Here is an 18,069-nt window from a genome sequence, read left to right as displayed (position 1 = left end):
ATCATTACAAGCCACACCACGGATGACAATAACGGAACTCTAAATTATCCGTCGACTTGAAATTGCTTTAGCTGATCTACGAATAAATCATCGCGTTCAGTTCAGTATCATTCGTGTCAGATTAGATGTCAAATGCGAGTCTTTGACTAGTTTTCGTTGCAATTCTTCAAAATGGAAAGTTTGTGGTCATAACAACACTTACGCGACGTCTTGCGCGTTTGCATAAGTAATTAATCTCCGTCTAAATTTTCTCCTGTCAACATGTTACTCAGATCCCGGTAACGTCTACCTTTTTAACCTTTCCACGGGAAAAACCTAAGCTTGCTAAGAAAATATTGAACACCTCTCTATAGGGACATATTTCATTCAAGAGAACTACAATTATAAGAAGACTCCCGCCCTTTATAAAGTAACTTAGCAAAGAAGATAAGCATTACTCGACATTTCAGGTGCCTCTTCTAAATGAGTTATAAAATTAAGCCAGAGACGTGAAATATGTTGCTCAACTTGAGAGTAATCTAGCCAATTACAGAGCACTGTATGTAGAAAATGAATAACGCATTGGATATCACCATTTGGTCATTAGGCAGGTGCTAAGTAGTTATACACGTTTTGAAGGCTTGCGGCTTCTTGTTGGGTGTGCGAAATTACCTTTCTAAAAGCACGAGCTTCTTCCTTAATTTATTTTACGTTTCTGCGATGTTCAATAGTTTCGTTTTTCTCAAGTGGTTTTGTGCCCTTCTGCTGGGAATAACTGAAGCGTTCCAACCAATCACTAAAAACAACCATGCTTTGGTCGGCCATGTTTTGCAGCAATTCTACGCCAGAGACTGGTTCAGCTGTCTTCAGGCCTGTCATGATGAACCAAGATGCATCTCCTACAACTACGAGAGATCAGCAGGCGCCAATGGTCTGTGTGAATTGAATGACTGTGGACTTGACAGATTGTGCGAAAGAGAAAAGTCCCTCATCTACTCAAGAGGCTTTGTGTTTCAGCAGATCAGGAAAGGAAAGGTTAGTTTATCGACTAAGATTTTAGAAATTTAAATGATCTCAGTACTCTTAAATATCTTGAAGACAAGTAATTGCTTTACCGACATGTGGTACAAAAGTTTGTAATAGAGCTGTTAGCTCAACTCGTACGTGTACCAGACTGTTGGACGTGTGGCTTGCTCGGTGTTGTCACTTTCGCAGTAACCCAACGGCGTTATCTGCTTATCTATACCTTTTGTTGTTTACGCGTTCTCCTTGCTACTTTTAAAGACAATTCTCTAGTTTTCTAAGCACTATATCGTTTACGAACACATATGTTTTTGGTGCAAAACCCAGTTCATAGTTGAGGTTGATGCTTTGAGTTGAGTACTTGTTTTTGCTTTCTACTGCTGTTTGTTTAGTGTTAGCGTCGATACATATTGAACGAGGTGGAACGACGGAGACCTCTTCAAAATATCATCCAAAAGTATAAACTTGACATGACCTGACACTAGCAGAAGCATTGCTTCTCTCCCTGGATGGTATCCTCCCATTACCCCACAATTAAGCCAGGATCACATTCATGAATTCTTGGTTTCCAGTCCAGTCCAGTGCAGTCCAGACTAGTCTGGTGCAAGTCCAGTCCAGTTCAGTACATTCGCCTTGGTCAAATATCAAACTAATTTCCTCATTTTCACGGAATCAATGTCTATAAGAGTGTAGTTCGAAAAAGCTTAAAAGCTTCAAAGTTAAATAAACAAAAGGTACGCTGTTTGTTTCTAATTTCAGTGTTACAAGAGCTGTAAAGAGATCCAACATTACGACAATGAAGCAGTGAGTGGCATGTACAAGATCTATCCCTTGCCAAATGCGGAACCCGTTGAGGTTTACTGTGAACTGGCAATTGAAGGGGGCGGCTTCGCTTTCCTTCCTGGAAGTCTCACTTTAAGGAAGGATGTCCAGCAGATTGTCAACGCCCTCTTCAAGGACAAGAAAAACGTTCTTCTCAAGTTGCAGAGAAAGGTCGATCTCAGCGAGTCTTACACTCTGATCCAGCCACATCCCAATTACACAGACTTTCCTTTCGGAGTTTTGGTCAACAACTTCACTGGTTACACCAAGCCAAAGAACCAGTTCATGAAAGATTACATCTTCTTTGGGATCATTCCGGAATCAGCCGCACGAAATCAAAATTACCAAGGCTTCAGATCAAACGGACACATCATCCGGTTTGAAAACTGTGACTCAAATCCCAACAGCCTGTTTGCGTTCCTCCCAAACCACAATATGCAAACCCCGAGCAGCAACGGCAATTCGACCCAATACTTCGAAACCAATGGTGTGGCAGTGGACTGGCGTTCCCAGGCCTCTCCGATCACAAACCCTGGTCGCATAATGCCAAGCAAGTTCTTCTTCTTGACAGAGCTCCATTTTGGAGGTTGCGGTTGTTACACCTCTAGTGACCGCTGGAACAAGTATGGCTACAACGCGACCGCCATTGGAATCCGTTAAGGGCTTATAACCTTGCCCCAACCCTCCCCGCTTGACAGTAAATGCGATAGTGTAAATGTGGTCGATAATTTTTTGCTTTTGAAACTAGTGTTAAGATCTTTTTTTAGCGTTTAGATAACAAAGACCTCTACTTATTTGAATTTCTTGTAAACATGAATCTTTACAGATAATCTATGAGTACGACTATATGTCTCCCTCAGTGTTTGTTGTAAGCAAAAAACAGCGGGTGCAAACGAAGTGATAATAAAGTTGATGAGAAGTTATATACGTCTTGCCTACCCAAGATAGCTAAACAGATCGACAAAACAAAGAAATTATTTAAAAAAGCCATGGCGTGTAGATTATGAAAACATGTTGAAAAATGTTGTCCATAGATCTACACTCACGCCTACACATGAATCCGCTCCTATTTCTTGTGAAAGATGGCTTTGATTTTCACACCGATTTTGTTCAAGAGAAATTGGGTATATATTGCACTAAATTAAACGAAAAACGTATTACAAACCAAAGAAATTGGAAAAATAGTTTACAAACTGATAAGTTATACGTTAGAAAACGAGCATATAAATAGGCGACGTTCGATACATCAGTATTCTAACATGGCTCCGAGGCTTTCGGGTCAAAATTGTACATTTTTCGAGTATTATTTCTCTCCCAATTCCCAAAAGAATACTTGGATACAAAGAAAACACCACCAAATATAGATGTTTGTCCTGAAAGCCTCGGAGCCATGTTAGAATATTGATTTATAACATAACTAAAGCAAAGCGCGCGCTCTGATTAGTTAATTCATCGTCTATTATTTGTCAATGAGTGTACGCTGCTCACGTGTGTGCTAATGTGATTTAGCTTGTAGGTCTAGTAAGCGCTACAGACGTCACAGTTTGAATGCACAAGTTTAATCACGCTGGGCGTAAACACGAGAGAAACAAAAGGTGATCGTGGGTGTGCGTGATTCAACTGAAAAAATAAACGGGACAAAATATTTCAGTAAAAATATAACGACAAAAAAACTGACAACGGAGAAAATAAACTTACAAAACTGTGGCCATGGCGACTCGAATTCTAGAATTAGTGCTTCAGTGCTCACAACAGTGAAGCAGCTGAGGAAAACGCGGTAGAAACCAGCAGATCGAACTTTCAGTGCTAACAAGCACCGGCGAAAATGACAACAAAACTGTACATAATGAAGAACGCTTAAGTACTACAGAGTGGGTTGCATAATTCCCAGGGGTCACGGAGAAACGTGACATCCAAAGCAGAGAAAGTTCTAGTCGCTACATTACCGGCCCCTGAACTAAATTGAGTTCACTAAGTAAATGTACTTAACGACTAGTGAAGTTCAAGCGCGACGTCTAGTGCATAAATTAACAAGTCTTTCTCATTGTAAATTAACTACACGATAGCTATAAAGATCAAGACAGCCACAAGGTGAAACATCAACAGATGATGAAGCTCGCAAGCACCTCTTCCCTTTAAGAATTGTCCAAGTCTCAGAAGCCAAGCAACAGCTCTCTTGAACATGTACCATGACGAATATTGGAGCATCATTAGGTCCAGTGGTCGTTTTTCCTCCATCTGGGTAACGTGATTCGTTTGACCTCGAGCTCTGACTTCTGGGTCTCGGAAGTGTTGGCAAAGGAGACTGGATTGATGAGCCATGATGGCTTATTTTCCCACAGAAATGCAGGGCCTCTAAACCATCTCTCATTGCTTAATAACTCCTCCACTGTCAGACCTCGGCTGACATCGTCCGCTGGGTTGATGTTAGTTGGGACGTAATTCCACTGGGAAAGTTCTGAACCATCGTGTATCACTGCTAGCCGATTGGCCACAAGCGTGTAGAATCTGGCACAGCTTGGAGGGGACGTGCTACCAAATAGATGAACATTCATTTTGTATTCTACTGGCTGTTTATATTAGATAAGTCGTCGTCAGGCCACCATAGGAACCTCAGGGCACCAACATCCTTTGGATCAACCATTACTTGATGGAACATACAATCGTGGACAAAAGCAGTTGAGACACTCGCCGAAAAATACCTGTTTTGTTGAACGCGAGAGTGTTTTTTCAATCTCCAAGTTTCACATTTCGGCCCCCCTCTCCCCTTTTCGATGCTTTAACCACGTGACAGTGTCCACAGAGCGTATTTCAACATTGAAAAGGGAGAGAAGGGGGCTTGACTATCGACAAAAAGATGTTTTTTGAAACTACGAAAGGACGCCGATAGAAAGCATCTGTTTTGTTCAAATGTGTCAACACTTTTTCCATGATTGTAGCTTCGATGTCTGAGGATAGAGCTACTGGTTCTTGACGAAATCTTACAAGGACACCAAACAGGCTGTTGGTCAGGTCTGGGTCACTTAATAGTTGGTCATTAAGCAATGTTCCTTTATATCGAGCTGCGCAGTCAAAACCACTCTTAATTTTCTTGGCTTGTTAGGATTGAAGACAGCATGATGTGGAAGATACCATAGAGGTTTGCCATCGACATCAAGCTCTTCTTTAGGTACTCGTTGGGCGTAGCCCCTTGAGATGTAGTCATGAATAGTCGCCCTGTAGCTTTCAAACAATTTGTGATCACGTAGAAACTTCTTCTTCTACAGTTGCAGTCTGTGGCCTGCAAGAATTCGATTGTTCGGCAGATTAGGGGGCTGCTGTCTCCAGGGAAGTACTATTTGGTAATGACCAGAAACTTCCTTGGATGATTCCTCCATTATCCTCAAGGTTCGCTCATCTTCTACAGACATGAGCACCTTTGAACTTGACATCAAATGAACAAAGAAGTCAGCTTTCCAAAACTTCTCTACTTGCTGTGAGAGGGTTTCATCATCATCTTGCGTTTCCAAACGTAAGAAATTCACATTGAAGCTGTCCTCTTGACCAATCTTCTCTGTCGGTCCTATTATCGTCCAACCCAGTGGAGATCGAATGCCCACTGGCTCGCCTTTGCTACCACGTTTTTCTTTGAGGACCCAAAACGCTTCAGGCACGTTACATCCCATAAGTACTCGGACTTCCTTGTTGTCAATCTCTGGAAGTTCAATTACTTTCAGATGAGACCATCTGTCGACATCCCGATCTCTTGGAATGCTTAGCTCGGGATTGTTCAGACGCTCGACAGTCCATACTTTGGGTATTTCCAGACTTGATTCATGGTCAGACGAGTTGATGATGAGCTTAACTTCGTAACCTGACCTTGGACTGTCCCTTTTCTCCTGGGTGGTTAGGGAGAAATGCCTCTGGACTCCGCTGATGCCTAACCCATCGATTAGCTTCTCATAACAAAGTGGCACATCAAAACCATTGTCTAAAAGTGCATACGTCTCCACTACTTGTCCGGGTTGCTTTCCTTGCACCCTCACAGAAGCAATTCTCAGGCGTACTTTCCTACCAACAGCACCAGTGTTTCTGCCTGAATCGATCCCATTGACCCCAGCCAGGGCTTGAACCTGGACCGCGCACTAACCATTACCCTACCTCATCTCTCAGGGGAAGGCAATTTTTCAGTTAATAGTTCTTAATCTGCAAAACAGGTTTCTTTCTAAGAACTTTTCTTGTTGCATAAGTTTTAAAAATCAATAATGATATCCCTCCTGCACAAGGTGTCAGAACACATTATGTGTGCAGTATAGAAGTAAAGAAGTACTTTCTCACGAATTGAGTCTGACTTTGCATTTAACTCGCTTTACTTTCGGTTTCCTTTCCTTGCGAAGATTCTTTTCAGTTATTTCCAAACTGCCATGTTCAACAGATATCGCGTCTTTTAAAGGTCAAATGCAACGAAATTTTGACAATTTTTCTTTTGTCGAAAAACCTTTATAAAAAAGTCAGTTATACCGACATGAAGCAGAATCAACTCTTAAAAATAAGTTTTGTGTGAACTGTGGCGCCCAAGACACGAAAATCCGACGATTTCCGAGAGCTTCACAAAAACAAACCAGAAATGGCCGCGCTTGGAGTGGAAACGAAATTATAGGTATTTGTGACGTCATATTTGGCGAGCTCATTTTGGCAACCAAATAATTTACTTGAAATTATTGAGTTTGTTTCAAGGACTTCCTGGCGTTTATTGACTTGCCGATGTATAAAATAGATCAACTTCGTGATGTCTTATTTGGAAATGTCCAAATACGGCCGTATAAGTTCGAACAATGGGAATCAGGCAGCGATTCAGTCGATATAAGCTTGAGTGGATGAGACTCGTCGAGTGAACAAGATGGCATCACGATATCAACAACGAAAGAATCGACCACATGGATTGGTGAGCCTTTCTGAATATGTTGAAAACTGCTGTTCAAAGATTAGTAATAAATTAATGAATAAAGTTCATCTTCGAGTCTTTGCCTTGTTTTATTTTGCAAAAGATGATGTTTACAATTTTCTCTCTGTCAGTAACAAAAGTTGATCAGCTCACCTGATATAAGCCCTTACTGATAGTTGTTTTGGGCGAACGTTTAACGTTTAAGCTCATCTTGTTTTTGTCGTTTTACATGACATGTAGTTGCTTTTTCGTCGTTAGAATGCTATGGGTTGCAGGGTTTTCACAGGTCAGAAAAGTTCTAGGGAAAATTGGTTCATCAAGGTTAGGTAATTTTATTTTGTGTCAGGGAATTAACATTGACATTTTGAAGGAAAATCAAATAAAATTAAAATATAACATTACTGGAATCTCATATACAGGCAAAAACTAACGATAGACAAATCCGACGTTTCGGCGACATCTTGGCGCCATTGTCAAGGGAAACTAATTAAATATACGATTTCAAGAGTAACTAAGAGTTCAGAGTTACTAATTTGCATAAGTTAGACAAAGACCTTAGCGCGAACTGAGTCTGATTGTACATTTAAACACGGTCGTAATTGTTTAATGAGTAACATCTCATTAATGAGACAAACAAACTTGTTGTGGCATTTTTTCAACACGCTAAAACAATTGCGAAGGTCATCCGGAATCATGCCTGCGTGTTTTTTTATCGTAGTGCTTGCGTACTGAGGAGGTCTTGCTTCTATGTCCATCAACGCGTACGAACAGATGGCCACGGGTGTAACCGACATAACCAGCATCGCACTGGCCACACTTGAAGTTATACACAACGCATTGTTGATCAATGAGCTGAGGCTTAGGTTCGCTTGTCGGGAACTCCTGGGCACTCTTGCGGCTCGTAAACACCGGTTGAACACTAGTCTGCAGCTTCACACTGAGATCTTTTAACTGTGTCTTCACGATATTAGCAGACTCCTGGTCTTTAAAGGGTATGACAACCCGAGTAGTGTTTTCTGTCGTAGATCTGGACTGTCATGAGGGCTGGTCAGCGACCTTTAAATTTAGGAAGGTTTTAACAGTGGAGTCAACAAGGTGCTTGGGATATTTCAGTTTAGAGAAAACAGACTTCAGTCGTTCGCACTCCTCAGTGAAGTAGGACCGTGACGAAGACAGGCGATGTGCACGATCGAGCATGGTTGTCAATAGGCCGCGCTTGTACCTATTATCGACATGACTGTGGTAGTGGAGAAGCAGACCACTGTTTGTTGGCTTCACGAACACTTTAGTTTCAATACGGGGCGTTCTGTTTAGGAGTTGAGTACCGAGAAAGGGAAGCATTAACCTTCCTAAATTTAAAGGTCGCTGACCAGCCCTCATTACGGTCCAGATCTACGGCAGAAAACACTACTCGGGTTGTCTAACTTATGCAAATTAGTAACTCTGAACTCTTAGTTACTCTTGAAATCGCATATTTAATTAGTTTCCCTTGACAATGGCGCCAAGATGTCGCCGAAACGTCGGATTTGTCTATCGTTAGTTTTTGCCTGTATATGTTTATCTAAATCATTACTGGAATCTCGAATACGATTTTCTTAACAAAGAAGTAAATTTGTTGAAAATGTATCATTTGTAAATGGATGGAATTCAAAAGTATGGCTGTTAGTGAGGTAAAAGGTAAAGTCTACATACGAGCCGAGTGGCTCATCAGGCCGGAGCTTATCCTGGTTTCGGTAGTATAAAGCGACCAGGAGTATTTCTACTCCCCCCTGGATGGGATGCTAGTCCAACGCAGGCTTACCCCCTAGCATTAAATTCACCAGTACCCTTTCATACACCTGGGGGGAGAGAGGCACTGTGGGAGTAGAGTGTCCACGAACACAACACAATGTCCCCGAACAGGGCTCGAACCCGGACCGTTCGCTCCTGAGTCGAGCGCACCAACCATGAGGCCACTGCACCTCACACAATGACCAGTACTGTAGGATTATATCTTTGAATTGCTTTTATTCATCCTTTGTGATACTATTCCCTGCATTTATAAGCGCTTACCTGCCCATTTAAAATGTGTCCGTGTATTTTGATAAATTACTAACTTACTTGCTCACTGAAGCATTATACATGTAGCTTCATATGGATATTCACACCACATCAGCTAAACATCAATTAAACTTTATTATTTATAAATTAAATTACATACAGTACATGTACTGAATGTAAAGATCCTGGTTTTGGTTTCCAAGTAAGCACTCTGGCCTCAATTAGAAACATGAGAGATGTTCAAAACAAAAAATATTCTGACAGAACAGATATGAATTAACCCATTGGCACCTGAAGGGATGATTATGGCACACCCAACTCAACATGTTTCATACAAGAACATACAAATCCAGACAGATAAGTTATTTCTTCAGTTTCAACTAGACATGTTCAAAGAGAAATAAATAGCTCTTTTAGGATTTAAAAAGAGGTTAGTGACCTTGATAAATTTATTGCAAACTCCCAGTGGAGGAAATCTCATGTGAAAGCCCTGTGGATGCTTGTTGTCTCTTTTTGCATAGTAAAAAGATGAGAATTGTGATATTATCATTTGTCTCATGGTGAGGTCACTAGAGTTATAGATCACAACACGACAACTGCTCAGTGCTAGTCTTCATCAAGAAGTACCATTTATATCATGCAAGGGGGCTTGTGATTGTTGCATTCGATCCATCTTTCCAGCAAAAAGTTTACTTATCAGCACGCTGATGAACAATGAAAATTTCCACAACATTATAGCATTACTTACAGGGCAATAGCCAGGAAAAAATATGACCGAGGCAATGTCCACAGTAAAATTCTCTTCCTAGATATTTAGCAGTGTTTTGCATCGCCTTCAAAAAAGAAACAGCAGAAACGAAAAAAATGGCTGAGGCAAGTGGCTCGGTTTGCCTTACAGTAGGTACGGCCTTGACTAAGGGTATTTCGGGTGAAATGCCTTGTCTTCTTCACTCAACAAAGTATCACTAAGGGTTGCAAGTCAGAGGTGAGAGAATATAGTCGTACTATGGTCTTGGTTTAGGCGTGTCAGTTATGAAATCCTGGATAAAAGCATTGGATACCATTTATGGGTTTAATTTGTATGTCTGCTTTAGGATGGCATCTTTCAGTTATCACTCAAGTCAAGTCGCTCGAGTCACACTGACATAACTCTACTTCAAAAATCTGACTCCACTTTCCAGGCTAGTACCCCCATCCCTCTTCCTTAACACGGGATGCACTGAAACCAACCTGACACTTCATTCCAGCACTGAAGTTACGACTGAAAAAAATCCTCAATACTCTTGTAAAAAGCATGTTTATATTTTGTTCCACTAATAACAATGTTGTCGCAGAAAATTGGTAATTCGAGATGATTTATTTAGGCGTTTTTAAAGAATGAAGTCTTAATTAAGCTTAGTATATACCACACAAGTGAATAGTGCTTTTTGCGCGCTCTGACTGGTTAACTCGGAGGTGATTAGCAAGTACTATTCACCTCCAAGCAGCCGGCGCAAGAGATTTTAAAATTTTCAACCGCCTGTCACACATAAAATAACGTTTTGGTCCGCTAATTATTCAGCTTGTGTGGTATATACTAAAACAATTATTCACCTCAGTGGCGGTGAAAGTGATGGACCTCCACTTCGGTGAATAATTGTTAATTATTTACAAATCACGATGGCGTGAAATCATGTTAAATGACAAAAATCACACTTTTCTGGTTCCTTTTTTTATTTCAACTAGACTAAGTTTAGAAAATGAGATTGTGAATCCAAAAAGTTAAACTTGATATAATAAAAACCTCGCAATAGTCTTATTTTATTTTAGTATATACCTCACAAGTGAATAGTACTTTTCGCACACGCTGATTGGCTACCTCGGAGGTGATTAGCCATGTACTATTCACCTCCGAGCAGCCGAAGAAAAACAAAATGGCTTTCCGTTTCAAATAAATAAAGTTACTCTTAAACAAATAAAGTTACTCTTTGGTCCGCTAGTTATTCAACTTGTGTGGTATATACTAAAACAATTATTCACCTCAGTGTCGGTGAAAGTGGTGGATATTTACCTCCACTTCGCTGAGTAATTGTTAAATACAGCGACTTTACCCCGGGCTTTACCTCGCTTTCTGCTCTTCACAATATGGCTGCCGCTGCCGAACAATTGCATTCCGTGTTGGTAGAGCGTTTGTTTCTTGGATGTTCGTCGTCAACGCTTGGCTTTACGGCATATGGTACAGCTTCGAAGGTTTTTTGACTTGAACTCGAGATCCTGCTTAGCGATTACGAAAGATACCGCTTCGAGGTTTCTGCTGAAATGTTTGCTGGTAGCGCGAAGATGAGATGAAACTAGATGAAACAGTTCCCTACATCGCTTCTCATCCTTTAAAGGGATGTAACCAGGCTCATACCACAGATTTTCGAATGATTGCTACAATTAACGATGCACAAAACACTCATATTCGCCCTAATACTTTGTTGTTCTGAACGGGAGCTCACCAAATATGACGTCACAAAATCCAGTTCCGACAATTGTCCGAAGCTTCCACGAACCGTTCCGTTTGTAAAGCGAAGAAAAATTGCTGTTTTCAAGGTCTAATATCTTGGGGGCTTTTTGACTAAATCAGGTAAAATTTTGGATTATGATTATTTGGATTAGTATCTTTTATTTTAACTTATAATCAAACTAGGCCCAATCTCGTTGCATTTGACCTTTAAGGGTAAGATAATCCACACGGTTTTATTTTGTGTGTCAGCCTCAGTCTCCGGACGGAGTTCCAAGCTGTGTACTCAAGTCCCAAAATCGATGACAAGGTCAAGTCGTCGTCCACATCTTCAAATGTGATCGGTGTGATGCATATTGCATCGGCTTTACTGCTTTTCATCTTCACCAGCGCATAGAAGAGCAGAGAGCTCCAGTTATTGGCAAAAGCATAAAAAATATCACGGTGTCACACCCCTGAGGGGCCACACACGTTTTCCGTAAGACACAGTTCGTGCGATAGTATTTGTATAGGTAGTCGTATAAATAAGTAATAATAAATGCAATTAAGGACGATTTACAATACAAATAATATTTAAACATTCTATCAAAATTGCAAGAGTCTTTAGGAGGGTGCAATTTGAGAGAATTTTCAACTATCACGGGTAGTAGGTTTTACACTACCCATGATAGTTGAAAATTCTTTCAAAACTGCTCATATGATTACAGTCAAACCTGTACATAACGGTCACCCTTGGGAAATGGCCAGGTGACCGTTACATACGGGGTGACCGCCCTACACAGGTTTCCTTTAAACTCCCCTGGAGGTCAATAAATAGCATTTTTATGTGCAAATAATCACTCAATTTACGTTTTGTTCACAATAACGAGTAACAGCAACGCAATAAACACGATTAAAAATTCCTATAAAATATTCGTGGTGCACTTTTAGGGAGGTGCAGTAAAAGTCTACTGGAAGCTAATGAAGACTCAATGAACAACGTTTTTAAGTGGAAAATCACTCAATTTACATTTATTGACAGCAATTGTAAACAGAAACGCAATAAATACGACAAAAATGCCCATAAAATGTCTGTGGTGTACTTTAAGGGAGGTGCTGTATACTTTGATCTAAGTTTTCTTGTAGGAAAAGCTTTTAAAGTTACAATATGGATTTCAAGAAGAAAAGAAAGCGCTTATAGTTTTCTGATATTACGGAGCTCGAAGCTTGATTTCATGTAGTATGTCTTTGACTTTAGTCAGTGTGAAAGGAAGTTCTTCATATCCATAGTCTTTCAGCCGAGCCGATGCCGAGCGCTGTCTTGGTCGAATGTTGTGTTGTTACAGTTACAGTAACTAGTGTTTGAAAGCGTCGGCACTTTAATGTTACCTGCCGCAAGCAGGTGTCGGAGGTGGGCTCTTCTAGAGTATTTTGTTCTTTCCCTTAAAAAAACAGCAAAGGCAATTAGCATCATAGCCTCTGCTGTTGCTATTGTTGTGTCAGGTGGTGGAAAATCTCGCTCAAATATTCTAGTGAACTTATCGCTGAGTAAACGAAACGTGAAAAACTCATCAAGGGAATTAATGAGTGACGTTACTGCGTTGCGCAAATCCACGACTACACAAACCATCTTGGTGAATAACATCGATCGCTGATTTACGAAAAGCTCATTCAGTTTTCAACGGCAAGACGAAGCTGTCGTAAGTATCGAGTTCCCCGTGTAGGCTTCAATTACAATTGGAAACTAAGACTGGCAACTAGGATTAGAAACTAGGACTACGTATATATTAAAAACCTAATTATTATTGAGAGTCTACTTCAGAAAAAAGAGCAATTTGACACCAAGATTGGTTCTTTAGTCCTTTTCAAGTTTAATCTAACACTAAATTTTTTCTTCTGGTCTGCATTTTAGCTTTTTGTCTTTGCTAAGGTAAGTAATAAATATATTTAGACAGAGTTGAATACGTCTATCTGCGAAACTGATAAAATGTCCCACCGTGAACACACACAAAGGGTAAGAGTCACGTCGACTCACCTGCTCGAAAACAAAAATGCATTAAGGTTTGTCCTCCGATCTCTCTGTTTTCGAAATAGCTAAGACAGAGAAATGCCCTGAGTGTCAAACTGTAAATTTATGAGTAAAAGTAAAGTTGTTGTTGCCTTAGAATTCGATATTATTGTGCAAAGCCTTACTCTATTTCTTTGATGGACAAGGATGTCGCGATCTAGTAATGTTATTCTCTACTTCCCTTTTTCTCATCAGCTTGCGTAGAAAACCGTGCCGTATTGCAATTGGAATCGTAAACCCTTGGTCAATTATTAATTCTAGATAAGTGTTGGTTCCCGACAAGAATGCACGTGGAAAGCAACTAGGTTCATACGTTAATAGTTTTGTTTTGAACATTCGGTTGTTTCTCAAATACGATATAAGCGCCCTACCCCGAAAAAGCGTCCTCCCTTGAGGTACCAAAAGTAATTAAGCGCCGCGGGCGCCAAATCGAATCATTACGGTACGTGGAAAGCAACTAGTTTGAATGTAATTCAATTTAAGGGATTAAGAAGAAGAAGTTGCAACAGAAAGCTGTTCCTCAAGTATGGCTATTTTGCGATCCTAGTAGTACTTTCCTCTATCACACGGTAATTGTAAAATTGACAAACTAAACACTCAAATGTTTTTTTTGTTTGTTTGTTTGTTTGTTTTACCAGATGAAGTCATCCTTTCTTCTTGTCGCTTTTTGGTCTTCCGTTGTTAGCGCTACTGCTGATAACGGTTGCGGCTGTTACACCTCTAGCGACCGCTGGTACAAGTATGGCATTCACGCCACTGCCATTGGAATTCGCTAGAGGCTTTTTGACTTGCCCTTTCCCGCGTGACACTAGACTCGATTTTCTAAGTGTGGTAATAGCTTTCAGTTTAAGCAAAGAAGTAATTAGATGAAAAACTGTATATTTACTAATTTTTATTCTGTGCTATGGTACATGTACCTCTCAGTTAGGAATATGCATGTAGAGTTAATCAAGAGGTAAACCAGAAATAGCGAAGCAAAATAAGTTCTTGAACGGATTTGTAAGATTGTTCCTAAGCTGTTGTTTCATAGACAAGTACCTTTCGTAATCAAGGACATGGTCAATAAAGCTTGAGACAGAGCTGGTAGTATATAGTACGAAGACATGATTGATAATCGCAGTTATACACACAACTTATAAGCAGTTGTGAAATCAAGCCTAAACATTCAGGTTTGAACGAGATTCGAACTCATGACCCCTGCGATACCGGCGCAGTGCTCTACCAACTGAGCTATTAAGCCAAATGGGAGCTGGTCACTTTGTGAGTTCGTAATATACCGGTAGATGGTGAAGAATACAAGTGAATACATGAAAGATCATATATTTCAACTGCAGAGAAACTGCGATAACAATCAGTAACGAGGTCTGAAAACCTTTGAGCTGTGACTGGCTGACCAAATGTTACCCCAAGATCTAAACTCAATGCTTGTTCGAGAAGTATGATCAGTACCTGAATGTGTGCGAACGCCTGTCAAACTGCCCTTTCCATATTCTTGTCTCTCTATGATGTTATGATGGTTCTTATATGGCGTATATATCATTCAACATTCTCTTCTCATTTTTGCCATAGTCTTTGCTGTTAACGGGGACAATCCCTAATAACTTTTTGCCAATGGGTAATCAAAGACCGCCTAGGAAAAAAAGGCACCCTTAAAACATTCATTTGAAACAACTTGGATACTTAAAACTTTCAGTTCAGTGGAATTCAAATTCATGGAATTAAATTCCTTTAAATTTTCGTGGAACTTAAACTGCGGAAGGTGACCACTGAACTGGAGATGACATTAGAACTAATTTTAGTATGAATGGTACACACTTCATAGCTGGTTTCAAATCTATTATTGACGTTAAATAGAACCGACAAACCCTTAAAACATTTCAGCGTCATTTTACTCTCTACCTACGGAATGTAATTAACCAACGTGTCAACATAACAAATTTGTGTGGCAAAATAATAAATTGGTCATAACTTGTTTTTATTTTTTTCTCAGCTCGTGAGCAAGCGGAATTCAACAAATCCTGCAATCAAATTGGTTCCGGGAGCGGGTGGAATTTTCCCATCCGGCCCGCCACAGCAGAGGGGAAATAGGCCTTGATGATTTATTTTCGTGAACGTATTAGCGGTAATCATCAATCTTTTGCCCTTTTTACATTTCCATCGACGATTAATCAACGCAAATTTCTCTCCATTAACCTTTAAATGTCAAGGAAAGTCACTGTGAGTAAATTCAATTGAGGTTGAGAGAGTTTGTTTGTCTGTTAGTAGCTCGGCGCTGTAATGGCGCGCAATCCTGTCTCTGTACAATTTTAAGTAAAAAAAGTTTCAATTCCAGTCGAGTTTACCTCTGTGATCGTTGCTGTTTGATTTCATGACTGATTTCAAGTGATTTGCAACGACTGACAGAGACTTTTTTTGTAACACAGCTTAAAACTTTGTACAAAATTTCACACCGAAAAAACACTTTTGGAGAATTTTTAAATTCATCATTTAAAAATGATGAAATAAATCCAAATAACTTAAAGTAGTTCGAAATAAATCTGTTCTTTAATACATCTTTCTTTGTCTAGTATCTGTGTTACTCGCTCGATATAAAGACTTTTTACGAATGGTTTATAAACGACACGTAGCCGGATTCAATGACGAAGTTGCGAAAACAACCATTTGTAAGCCAATTTACCGCGCGGGAAAAAGAAAATAAACATGCTTTTGGCCGGGATAGGGTCGGTCCGTATAGTGAAAAACTGTGACCTCGGGCTTGAAAATGCTGTCCGCGGCCTGCGGCCTCGGGCAGCATTTTCAAGACCTATATGTATCTATATATATCTATATACCTATATATATCCTATATATCCTATATATACAGACATGCTAGGAAATTCTTGCTGAAAAATGTTATGTTGTTAAGATCCCGCGTGACGCGCCACGTGACACGCAACACACCTAGTATGTAATTGTATTGTTCTGTATTTTCAAATATCTTTGTATGTAACCGTTTTTTCTGGCAGTCGCCTGATGATTGCCTCGCATGAGGCATGAAACTCGGAGTAGCGATTAAATGACCATATAACCTAGCTCTTGAGTTTTTACTGTTATTCCCGCTCTAGTTCAGCTATTGAGCACTTTGTAGTAGATGAGAATTTCAATCCATTTTTTGGTTATATAGATAGATAGATAGATAGATAGATAGATAGATAGATAGATATAGCTCGCTGGCATACAAAGCTCTGCTTTCACGTCCAGTTTGAGCACTCTACTGGGATGAGTTGTTACTGTTGCAATTGCGCATGCTCACTAGCTCGCTAGTTTGAGCACTCTGGTAATGGCTTAGATACTACCACATGTGTAGTATTTGGGGCGGCTTTAAGTTTAGTCTCCATCCTAGTTTTCAGCACTGCTCTAATGAGGCCCAGAAGGCCGAAACAGTACTGTCTGCAGTTAATTATGTGTATATATATATATATATATTCACTAAGCTTCCCAAATTTGTAAAAATAAAACATTGGTAATAAAAATATGAATTTGTGACTCCTTTTGATTTTTAAACAAAAGTTTTCCTTAACCATCAAGTCCCAAACAGCATGTAAATGGACTACAGCTCTTGCTCAAACTAAAAAGCCCTTTCCAGAAATTAGACTATCCCACTCTCTAATTTTTTTTTCGTGCCGGAGCTAAAGAATTGCTAGAATAAAATGTCGTGGGTCCATTTTCTATTTAACCAGCTGCCGCTCTTTTCGTATAATTTTAGTACAAAACTCTTTTGTTTGTACTGCATAAAAACAACCTCCATTCTGTCCTTGATTTCACGCCGAAGCTATTCGTTGCCGATTACTATTCTAATCTGAAAACCTATGTGATTCACATTATGTGATTCACACTACCAAAAGGTCACTCTTGTGCTCTCTTTGAATAGCTTCCCTTAGATTTGCTCTGGGCGACTGAGCCATTCTCCATGACTGATGGCAATAATGTTAAGGCGACGAATTAAATTGAAATACTGTCTAAAGTAATCAGTTAACTTTTAATAACAATTACCGACTATGCCTTGGCTCGAACATCGAACCGCGGCGCAAACTTTTTGCGGTTTCTAGTTTTGGCCAAAAGTCAATGATTTCAATTTTAGTTGGCGTGTCCCACCTCTGCATCGAAACGAGTGGAAAAAGTGTCCTTCTGGACTTCCGGTTACATAAAGCCATTTCATTATTACATCACCGCAGTTACCCTTTCTCTTAACACTTGGCCGGAGCAATGACAGAAGTTTTCTTTTTTTTTCCTAATTCGGAAGATTATTAAACCTTTGCTAATTACACCGTGCTTTGTTTTTTGAGGTGTTCTTTAATATTCATAATATTCTTTTGCCTTCAGTCAAATGAACGAAATGACGGAAAATTCTTTGAGTAATAAGACTTGACTTGGGCAGGTGCCATGGATGGCTATGATTAACAATACGCTAGGGGGCAATCACAGCGTTCGTAATATTCTGTTGCTTTAAGTCAAACTAACAAAATGATGAAAATTATCTGAGTGAAAAGATTTGACTGAGACAGGTGTCATGAATTGCTATGATTGAAAATGCTGTTGAAACAAAACAGTTTTGTGTTTTTCCGCTGTGTTTACCAAATTGCTTTTCAATAGCTCGGTCCTATATTCCTTTTTACTTTTCCTTTATGCGATGTTCAAAAACCTCGTTCTTGTGAAATTGCTGACGGAACTTCTTCAAGGAATAAGCGCTTCGTTTCATCCGACAACGGC

The 18,069-nt window shown here is 39.9% G+C and overlaps 2 protein-coding genes across 2 annotated transcripts in view; both read left to right on the top strand.

Moving 5' to 3' along the window:
- Positions 1 to 612: 612 nt before the first annotated feature.
- Positions 613 to 2,830, top strand: LOC145499997 (uncharacterized). Its single transcript, XM_081479510.1, has 2 exons — positions 613 to 1,014; positions 1,762 to 2,830. Exons 1-2 carry the CDS (start codon positions 700 to 702, stop codon positions 2,482 to 2,484), a joined length of 1,038 nt encoding a protein of 345 aa, XP_081335636.1. The 5' UTR covers positions 613 to 699; the 3' UTR covers positions 2,485 to 2,830.
- A 15,159-nt stretch (positions 2,831 to 17,989) lies between these two features.
- The window catches only part of LOC145500564 (uncharacterized), a 5,319-nt gene continuing 5,239 nt past the window's right edge, over positions 17,990 to 18,069 (top strand). The window contains exon 1 of the mRNA XM_081480083.1: positions 17,990 to 18,069. This exon is cut by the window's right edge and continues 235 nt beyond it. Coding sequence (XP_081336209.1) covers positions 17,990 to 18,069 — 80 coding nt within the window.

The sequence above is a fragment of the Orbicella franksi genome, chromosome 10 (genome assembly GCF_964199315.1).
Source record: "Orbicella franksi chromosome 10, jaOrbFran1.1, whole genome shotgun sequence".
NCBI classification, from domain to species: domain Eukaryota; kingdom Metazoa; phylum Cnidaria; class Anthozoa; order Scleractinia; family Merulinidae; genus Orbicella; species Orbicella franksi.
Note: the sequence above shows the minus strand (reverse complement) of the source record. Positions and strands in the feature narration are given on the sequence as shown.